The following is a 10,465-nucleotide window of genomic DNA, read 5'->3' as shown; positions in this document are numbered from 1 at the left end:
AAAATTACTTTTTTTTTTCTCATAATAATAACAACTTATAATAACTTGCCATTTAAAATTTATTATGAAAATTAAACAACAATGTCGTAAACATAATATTTTTAATTGAGAACCGATATTAGAGAAATAGAATAGGAAAGGGTTGTCGCAAAATTGGACACATAGACAGATCTCAATAACAGAAAGATCAAAGGAAAAAATCTTTACAGATTTTATATCCATCGATCATCAATTGAAATTTTTCCACGCGACGTAAGAAGATTTTAAGGTTCCATCAGTCAAAGAACTGAAGCAGCTCGGAGAGACAAACAAGAACAATGGTTCAATTTGCAAGGGACCCACTGTCACTGTCGTGCGTGTCATGCACGCATCCTTAAAGAGTGTCAGCTTCATGATTTTCACATAAAATAATAATAAAAAAATTTGCAAGAAAAGTATTAAAAGTAAAATAAATAAAAAAATGCTTTGAATACTGTGTTTTGAGACTCTCACAGTGTGTTTTTGTGTCTTTTGGATGCGTGTGCGAGTGTTTCACATTCATATATTTATATATATACATACAAAACAAAATAGATGTGTATTTTGTTTTTCTATAAGAAGCTATATAGGCTGTAGCGTCTCTTGCTCTCCAGCTTTAATGGCGTGAGGGAGCGTACAGGGTGGTATATCTACGGTCCCTTATAGTATAACCGTGTCTAATAATCCCTTCAATCTTTGCATGCTTCACCAACTCCTCACAAAAGAAAAACCCAAAACCCAAATGACATGAATTTTGTTGGAATGAAATGTAATTGAAATTTCTCTTCCATCATCACAAAAAAAGAAAGAGAAAAAAAAAAAAAACCGCCATTACCCAGATGATAAAAAGTGGTAATCTCTTCTGGGTATTTGTTATTTAGTCAGTTTGAATCGATATCTGATGTGGGTTTTCTGATTCTGGAGATTGGGATTTTGTTTGGTTTGTGGTCTCTATCTGTTTGGTGCAGAGTTTTATGTGTATTGTTGTTGTTTGATTGTTTAATTTTTTGTTTGGAAGAGTTTTGAGATTGGAGAGAAGATGAAGAATGATAAGGAGCTTGAAATGTTGTTGGATGAGATCCCTCATGCAACATCACACAATATACATAATCATCAACACCATCATCATCATCATCATCCTCATCATCTGCATCAACAACATAATCATACTCATCTTGTTGGTCATGGCTTGAATGGTATGTATGTTGATGATCCTTCATGTCATTATAATAATACTAATAAGTATACATGTGCCTCCTCTCCTGTGAGTATGTTGTCTTTGCATTCAAATGGCTCTTCATCAACATTGTGCTCAGGTGGGAATTCTTTCTCTGACAATGGATCACCTACCACACCTCCATCGGAAGAGCTTAAACCCCACATGCCTTGTGGAAATTCTAATTCTCATTACCCAGATGGATTATGGTTGGATTCCAAAATACCCGTTTCATCTGTTAGGAATAAAACCAATGAGAGTTTGATTGATGAACTGAGTCTGTGTAGGAATCTTAGTAATGTGTATATTAGCAATGGGAAAGAGGATTTTTCTAATTTGAGAGATTTCTCGGTAGACCGGGATAGGCTTCTGTATCGTGATTGTTCTTTCAGTGGGAGTAATCAAACCACTATTGACAAACATGGGGACTATGACAATGTCAGGAGAGGATTTTCTGATTACATGAGATTTCAATCCCCTGTTCCATCAAATGCTATGAGTTTTGATGGTCAGATGAGTCCGGCATTGTCGGGATTGCAGCAAGAACATAACATGGGCAGTTTATTGGGGTCAAGGGTGTCCCCCAGACAGGCTGATAAGTTTTTCCCTCAGTTTAATTACTGCAATAGCTCAATGAATTTTCCATGGCAGAATACAAAGGAGCAGATTGATAACTATTACCTTGGAGGTAGTCCTGTATCCAATTTCACCACTTCTTTGAGTGGTCCTCCAATGGCTGAGTCTCTATCCTATGCTCAGCAAGACGGAATGAATTTGAATGAAGCAAGAGGTGTACTGAATCTGCTCAATACTCCTCAAATGACTAGCCCAAGGCCTCATTTGAGTGTTGAAAATGCACTGCACTTGGGCCTTCCACTATCCAGTGGGAGGACTAGGACACCTTTAAATATTAGAATTCCACAACCAGGTCTCGAGTCTCTTACTAGTGATGAGAGTTTCATTATTCAAGGTGAAGCTTTAAATCATTCAGTCAACAAGGGATTCAATCCTTCAAGGGGTCGGAGTAAGGTTGCCTTACATGAAATTGGTATGAGCAAGCGTCTAGAAAGGTCACAGCTAGATGGCTGGCACCAAAGTGCAAGGATAAATTTTCCATTCTCTCTACCACCTAAGTATAACTCTCTGGCAGAAGCTCAAGGATACATATATTTGCTAGCAAAGGATCAGTATGGCTGTCGATTTTTACAAAGGATTTTTGATGAGGGTACCCCAAAAGATGTGCAAATAGTATTTAATGAGATCATCAACTATGTAGTTGAACTTATGGTGAACCCATTTGGGAATTACCTTATGCAGAAGTTGTTGGATGTGTGTAATGAAGAACAGAGATTGCAGATCCTGCTTATGGTAACTGCAGAACCAGGGCAGCTTGTTAGAATCTCTTTAAACCCTCATGGGTAAGTCATGAGCATATTAAAATTTTCATATCACCTTTTTTTGTTTTGTTTTGTCAACATTAACATGTCTTTTCTTTCTATCAGCACTCGCGTGGTACAGAAGCTGATTGAGACTCTCAAAACAAGGCAGCAGATTTCACTGGTTATATCAGCCCTTGAACCAGGGTTTCTTGCTCTCATCAAGGACCTAAATGGAAATCATGTGATCCAGCGTTGCTTGCAATGCCTTAGTCATGAAGATAACAAGGTGAAGATTTTAGTTTTCTTTTAAGTTGCTTGAGTTTACACAATAGCATGCTAAACATATATGTAATATTACCATGGTTGGTCTTCAGTTTATAATATATGCTTTAGCATGTCTGATTGCTCATATCTGTAATTTTTTTAATATTTATGATCCTGATCATCATTTGCAATTTTAAACCTTTTCACCTTGCTTTTTTGTATAATCTGATTTACTCTCTCCACCTAACAAACATCCAATTTTGTCACTACGAAAGAAATGGAAATCCATATCAATTTAATTGAGAAATACTACAACATCTGTTAATGATTTCATGTGATTAGTTTATGATTATACATTGTAGCCTAAATTTCTGAAAATTCAATATCATTGAATCTATTCTGTTGCAATGTTTGGTGATGTTCTGGTCGTTATTGTGTGGAATGGGTGTGAATTAACAGCACTTAAACAATTTCAAGCTCACTTTTTCTTGGAAATTTCAGTCTTATTCTACTAATGGTAGATAGGTTAAACAATCATCTCTCAATGTTTTAAGCTTTTGTGTTTATCCCTTATTTGAATGAATGGTATTGTGATGTCATTCTTACATTGACTTTCTGTGTTTTATATAAACTAACATTGGTGCTAGCTTTCATTTTGAGGAACAAATAATAAACTAAAATCCAGCCAGATGTTTATTTAGAATATACTGAATAATAAAAATATGCTCATGAGCTGCACTAAATTTGATTTCCTCCAACCTTGTATAAACAAGCCTATGTATTTGTCTAAAATATGCGATTCTTGAAATAATTGATAACACTCCACTTTCCTATGTGGTGTTCTCTTATTATGCAAAATATTAGTTCAGAAACAGATATAATCACATGCCAAGATCAGTTATTGGTGTGAAAAACATAATCTAAGATAGTTGAGTTGCTACTCCTCTGCTTTCAATACATTTTCATATTAACATGTTTAAGTCATCAGATTTCACTAGCTCAACAGAATATCTAAATGACTGTGTGTATACCTGAATGGCCAGTGACAGTCCACTAGATTGCCATATTAAGAATTCTTTTAGTTCAAAGTAACTAGACAAACAAGAAAATTAAGTTAACCAATAGAGCATTTGGACTGTTTGAGATTATTATTGATTGATTGATGTAATGGGGCATTTGTACTTGCATGAAGGACAATGACATGCCTTATGGCTTTCTTCTAAGTGTGCATTGTTTTCTTATGGTCAATAATCATCTAGTTGTTCTAGTTACCTTATGGCTTCTAATCATGTTTGTTCCCAATCTATCACCACTTACACTTTCAATGATACATTTAACAACTAAATGTCATTTGAGAACAAATTATGATATCATTAATCGCTATTAAGGTGTACAATTTGGTCTTACCGAGCAACCATGAAAAGATCATGGCATGAGAGCTCACAATTTGGTTGCAACATATAGAAGACTCTACATTAATTTTTAATAATTTACTTGAATATTTTTTTGGCCCTCGCTAAAGTTTAACAACAACAAACCTTAGTCCCATACTTTGGTATTAGTCTCATGTATTCTTCTTTGCCATTCTATCCTATCCAAAATCATACTTTCCATTATCTTCTTAATTAACATGAACTATTTTACTACAAATAGTGTTATTTGGGTCTTCCTCTACATAATTTTCTTTCCCGCGAAGTCTTACAAGATTTAAGTTCAGATTTTAGCCATGATCTAGACCTAAGCTTTTGCAAACACATCAAAGCAGAAGTGTTGTAAACCAAAAAAAGAAGAGTATTTTACAATGAAGAATTCAGTGGCCTGGTAGATGGACCTTCAAGAAAAGAATTTTGTGAAGCATTCCTATATTGGTTCCCTTTTTTAATTTATTGCTAGGTACCACAAACCACTGGGGAATCCCTCAAACCCCTCCTATATTGGATACATTTCAAGCTGTTGAACCTTCATGACAGAAGTTTGTGAAGCATTCCTATATTTAATACATCTCAAGCTGTTTCCAATAATTGGAGAAGTAGTAGATATAAATTTAGCCATTGAAACAGAGCATGTCCTTGTCAGAACACGTGATATAGGATAATGGTTTCATATGAAAAGTAGTTTATATTTATACTAACAGAATCACCATTAGAAAATTAAATTTTACAATGGCTAGAGAAGGAACAACTATGGTATCTGTCCTATATTCTACTTGCGGTTCCAGCACAAGAGTTACTGGAATCCTCAAACCCCTCCTTCTATACTGGAAACATTTCAAGCTGTTGCCAATAATTGGTGAAGTAGGAGATATAAATTTACCCATTGAAACAGAGTAGGTTTTCATATGGAAGTAGTTTATATTTATATTAACACAATTGCCATTAGAAAAATTAAAATTTTCAATGGCTAGAGAAGGAACAATCACAATTTGTTGCAGGAATACTAGGATAATCATGTTTTGTGTTGATTAGTTTGGCAAAAAATTTGACTCAATCCTGCCATTTTATGATTAAAAGAAAAGAAGGAAAAGAAGGACTTTACTTTATAGAAATCAATGGGCAATACAGTAATCAGCCATATTTGGTTGAAGTGGTCAACTGGGCTTTTCCTTTGTATACTTCCCATATGTTAGGGTTGTTCCCCTTTACCTCTTTTCTTTTAATGGATTTTTATTACGTATATAAAAACTTATATGTATTTAATTGAAGTGGTATCTGCCTTTCAGGGTCATGTGCACCTAGTTTAATGCTCCTTTAGTTTTAATTTGTAGCCTGGTCACACCCTTTTAATGTGTGCCAGACATTGTGGGAATTGTAGTATCAACATAAAATGATAAAGAGCTTTTATCAATATAAGAAATGGAGCAGCTTAAATGCAACTGCCCTGCAAGAGTCTGCAAACAATCTAATTTAGTTTCTTAGTTCATTAGTCTAGTAAGGAATTGTATTAGATGTGGCATTAGAAAAAGGCAATTGCTTACCAGCAAATGTAATTTGCTTTTTGTACCAAGATTGAGGCATCTAATCTGTTTAAGCTGGCATGATCATTGATAAAAAATGCATGAAAATCAGAATGTATTTATTTTTTTCTTTGAACAAAGTTATAATAAGAGAAAAAAAAGCCTTTAGATGCAAAAAAGGCATGCCTGTCAGTGTTTAGAGCAATAGACTCTCTCCTCCCCATATCTGTGTGCCATTTTTAGTGGGAACAAATAAAATGGTGTTTAGACTCATAATTTGTTTGCCATTTCTGCATTTTCTTTAGTCATTCTTTCTCTTCATATAAATTTACACTTTCTTTCTTTTCTTAATATGTATCTGGCAGTTTATATTTGTTGCTGCTGCAAAGTATTGTGTTGACATTGCAATTCATCAACATGGATGTTGTGTTTTGCAAAGATGCATCAGTCATTCAATTGGGGAGCATCGAGAGAACTTGGTCACAGAAATTTCTGCCAATGGACTTCTGCTTTCTCAAGATGCTTATGGGTAATCAAAGAAAATATACCGCTCTATTAATATCACTCAAATGATATTTTTACTAGTAGTCATATTAAGAAAAGTTATTTTTTTCGAATATCAATAAATCAAATTCTTCTTGTTTAAGTTTCTCTTAGTGATGAAAATTGTATCCATATTTAACTGTCATTAACTCATGATAGTTTTATCAATCTAAAGCTACATATATATGTTCAAGCTTTTAATAAAATGGAAATGTGGTAGACATGTACACTTGAAATTTATGTTCAGGTTCCAGGTTTAGGAGCTTCTACATATGGCACAGATCTACTATTAAGCTAATGGTTGATAAATCACAACTTGTCTCAAAAGCTTAAGATGTTAGGAAAGGAAGGATTTAATCACTATTTATAAATTTAAAAAAAATGGTGAATTTAATCATTTAACTATTATTCTAATATTCCCCTTCACATGTGAGCCTGGACTTCCCCTCAATAAGCGAGCCAACACATGAAAATTTTAATTTCTTAAATGGAAGGTAGAGTGGGAATAGGGTTCAAGCTCAACATCTCATCTTTGAATCCATGATAGATTACCACTTGTACCAAAAGCTTAAGTTGTTAGAAAATGATGAAGCTAATCATTTAACTATTATTCTAACATGTTGATAACTAAACTTTAGTGTGTGTGTGTGTGTGTATTATCAACAACTTTTTTTGAATCGTTCATATTCCAATCCAAATCCTAATTTGTGTGTAATAATTGTGAACATTGTTGTCTTGTTAAAATCCTTGTAATAAAATGTCTTATCATAATGCAAACATATTTGGAAAAATTATATATGTAGCTTCAGGTTCATGATTTGGTTTATAACACAACCACCTTCTTATCTTTCTCTTCCCTTCCAACCCAACCTGCTCTTCTCAACTGTGTTTTTGAGTAAACTGAGCTTGTTTGGTAATTTGGCTAATTTGCTGTATATTTTAACAAAGCACCTTTTCTATTGGTGGCCTGTTCTTTGGAAGGAGAAATATATATAGAACTAGAACCTTGTGGTCCTCAAAGCTTATTGAAAATCAGAGGCAATTATTATTATTATTATTTTATTTTTGACAAATGAGGGTATCTAGACCTCTTTAAGTATCTGACTATTTCCTCGGGTGTATGCAGTCCCCCCATTCCACACACACACCAGGTTATTACAAAGAGGAGTCTCATAGGAGTGGCCCCAAAATGTTGGCAAGAGGTTTCGAACACAAGATCTCATGAAACCTTAGGAACTACTAAGCCAACAGTATCCATAGCTTGAGATTAATTTGAGACAAGTTGTGATTTATCAACAATTAGCATAATAGTAGATCAGTGGCCCCAAGATGAAAATTGTTTCCATATTTAACTGTCATTAATTAATGATAGTTTGCTCACCTGTTTCATGTAAAGTGCATTGGTGCAATATGTTTACCTTTTTGTGTGTGTGCGTGGTTCTACCCTTTCTTCTGAATGCAAATTCTGTGTTTTCTTTTTGGCAGAAATTATGTCATTCAGTTCATCTTGGAGTTGAGAATCCCTTCTGCCACCTCAAATCTAATCTCTCAATTTGAAGGGAACTATGTACACCTCTCGAAACAAAAGTTCGGCAGCCATGTGGTTGAAAAATGTCTTATGGTATTTAATGATGAATGCCAATCAAGACTTATTCATGAATTGCTATCTGTTCCTCAATTTGAACGGTTGCTTCAAGACCCACATGCTAACTATGTTGTTCAAACAGCTCTTCGAGTTTCTGAGGTATGGTAATCATTTGCCTGTTATCAACATCTTTTTTTAAGCAACTCCCTGTGATCACTCTTTAGTGTTGTTGCACATGCTCGTGTCCCCCCTCTCTCCTCCCTTGGTATACCGTATACTTATAATCTCTCTTGTCCAAATCTTGTTAGTCACATCTAAGACTTTGGTCATCTTTTCCTTTAATAATGTCCTGATTTTTCCTTGCAAACTAGGGTCCTATCCATAATGCATTGGTAGAAGCAATCGAGTCCCGCAAAGCAATTTCACGCAACAGCCCGTATTCTAAGAGGATTTTCTCGCAGAAGCTTTTGAAGAAGTGATGTACATTCTTCTCTTTTCGGTTTGAATTAGTGTTGTTATACGCCATTACTAGCATGTTAACTACCACTATCATTGCAATCATCGGAAATTCTAACTGTAAATTCTGAAGCTGGTAGCCAGTCAGAGTTTGTCTTCTCAGGACTTCATAAAATATCCTCCACATGCTCAGCTGAGTAAGGAAGATAAAGCAATTTTGCTTCCAGTTTAATTCTGGACATAATGTATTATTCTGTTGTGTTGTTGATCTTTGTGTTGGATATTACTATTCTGTTTATTGTGGAATTTTCACTGTATTTACTATTTAGTGTATAGAAGGTTAGGATTTGGCTGCTGATACTGTACACTATAATGCGGATGCTTTTTCAATTATTTTACTGCATAATGTTTATGCATGTGAATGCATGATGTTTGCCCTCTTGCACTTCCTGATTTTAGTAATGTCAATTTATTTTCTTGTTTGAGAAGAATGTAGTGGAAATATTGCCAATACTGAAGTGCAATTGGGGAGGGTGTCATTTGGTAGTTTGAGATTCTCCTTATATGAAAGTTCTGAGACTGTTCCATGAATGAAGCTGCTTGTGGTTGTTTTCTTCAGAAGCCCATTCAAACTCACTAACAAATCAAAATGCAGCTCTGATCTTCAAGAAAATCATATAAAGAACCTGGGAAACCAATCAAAGTCCCTAGCAGCCCCAAAATTGTGTTTTGGGAGTTGGGACTTCTATCTTAGACTCTGCAAATTTGAGTTATGCTAGTGCTTGTGCTTGTTGAAGTTTAACCAACCAAAATTTGCACAGTACCTGCTCAATTGAGCTTAAATTCATTTGATCTACCACTTGGGTCTGAACCTTTGGTAGAACTATACAAGCTCTCTTTTATGAAATGGTATATGTCGCATCTAGCATATGTAACCACCTTCTCACATAGGGGTGGGTAATATGCTTGTAAGGTCCACTCTTATGTGGAAGGGTGGTTATATATGCCCGACAAACAATGGGTTTTCTCATATTTCAAATGGTTATCCAATTACCTAGCATTGACTGACAAGTTGTTATGACCTCCACGGCCACATGAAGCACCCCTTCTTCTGCCTTGTGGTGCTATGGTGAACTAAGAGGTGAAAATGGATCAACACTCACAATCAAATGAAAGAGTGTTCGTCTACTTCGAGGAAAGACCTTAGTCTCCTATTGCAATTTCTTGCTAAGTTGGCTTCATCAATGGTCATATATATATAATGGGCCTAAATCACTTTTAAGTTTTATGACCCATAATGGATCAAGTATCAAAATTAGTAACTGTTATTTACACAAAATGGGCTATTAAGAGATAATCAATGGGTGGTTTAGTCAAAAAAAATTTCAAGCCCATTCGATTCTCCAAAAAAAAAATTCAAGCCTATTCTCTCAAAGCCTAATGGGCCTAGGGTGGCTAACAAGCTAAGACCTTGATCATGATCACCTGCCACTAAGCTAGAGAAAAGAAGAGATACAAGTCGTGTGCCCATGCCAAAACCATCAAAATGTATAATTTCTTTAAAAAAAACAAAAAAATTTGCTGACAGCCATAGCAAATCAAGCTAATTTTATTTTCTTGGTTTTAAATCATAGATCAACCCTATGTATTTTCGCAGTGCTAAAATGGGATGTGGATTTTGAAAGGTGTGAGTGTTGTTTAGATATCATTAATGTGGCGTTTGGTACATAGTAATATTTTAGGATTTTCAAGAATGTTTAAAGAATCTCATGTTTGGTTGCAAATTACGCTAGGGAATCAGATGCCAAGAAAATCTGGATTCCCCCCTTAAACCCCTCTCAGTAGGAATGTGGATTCCCTTTAAAACAGGTGGAAATCCAGATTCTCAAACTTAAAAGAAATTGTATTTTTTATAAATTGACAATTTTAACTATTTTTTCTTATCATTTAAGCAATTAAGATAAAATATAAAACAAATTATCAATATCTTTCCTCTTATCTTTATCTTTTCCCGCCAAAACAACATAGATAGGATAAACAACTTTGTTAAT

At 34.7% G+C, this 10,465-nt stretch overlaps 1 protein-coding gene across 2 annotated transcripts; it reads left to right on the top strand.

Annotated features, from left to right (window-relative positions):
- The first annotated feature begins 927 nt into the window (after window positions 1–927).
- On the top strand, window positions 928–8,859 carry LOC142642594 (putative pumilio homolog 7, chloroplastic). 2 transcript variants are annotated; one of them, XM_075816987.1, is made up of 6 exons: window positions 928–1,214; window positions 1,335–2,652; window positions 2,737–2,899; window positions 6,196–6,359; window positions 7,859–8,117; window positions 8,330–8,859. In XM_075816987.1, the coding sequence occupies exons 1-6, from the start codon at window positions 1,058–1,060 to the stop codon at window positions 8,435–8,437; spliced, it is 2,169 nt and encodes a 722-aa protein (XP_075673102.1). In that variant the 5' UTR covers window positions 928–1,057; the 3' UTR covers window positions 8,438–8,859. The 2 variants fall into 2 exon arrangements, with proteins under 2 accessions (XP_075673102.1, XP_075673101.1); XM_075816986.1 differs by having other exon boundaries at window positions 928–2,652.
- The last annotated feature ends 1,606 nt before the right edge of the window (window positions 8,860–10,465 follow it).

Source organism: Castanea sativa, chromosome 7 (assembly GCF_040712315.1).
Source record: "Castanea sativa cultivar Marrone di Chiusa Pesio chromosome 7, ASM4071231v1".
Classification (NCBI taxonomy): Eukaryota; Viridiplantae; Streptophyta; class Magnoliopsida; order Fagales; family Fagaceae; genus Castanea; species Castanea sativa.
This window is presented reverse-complemented; position numbering and strand designations above follow the sequence as displayed.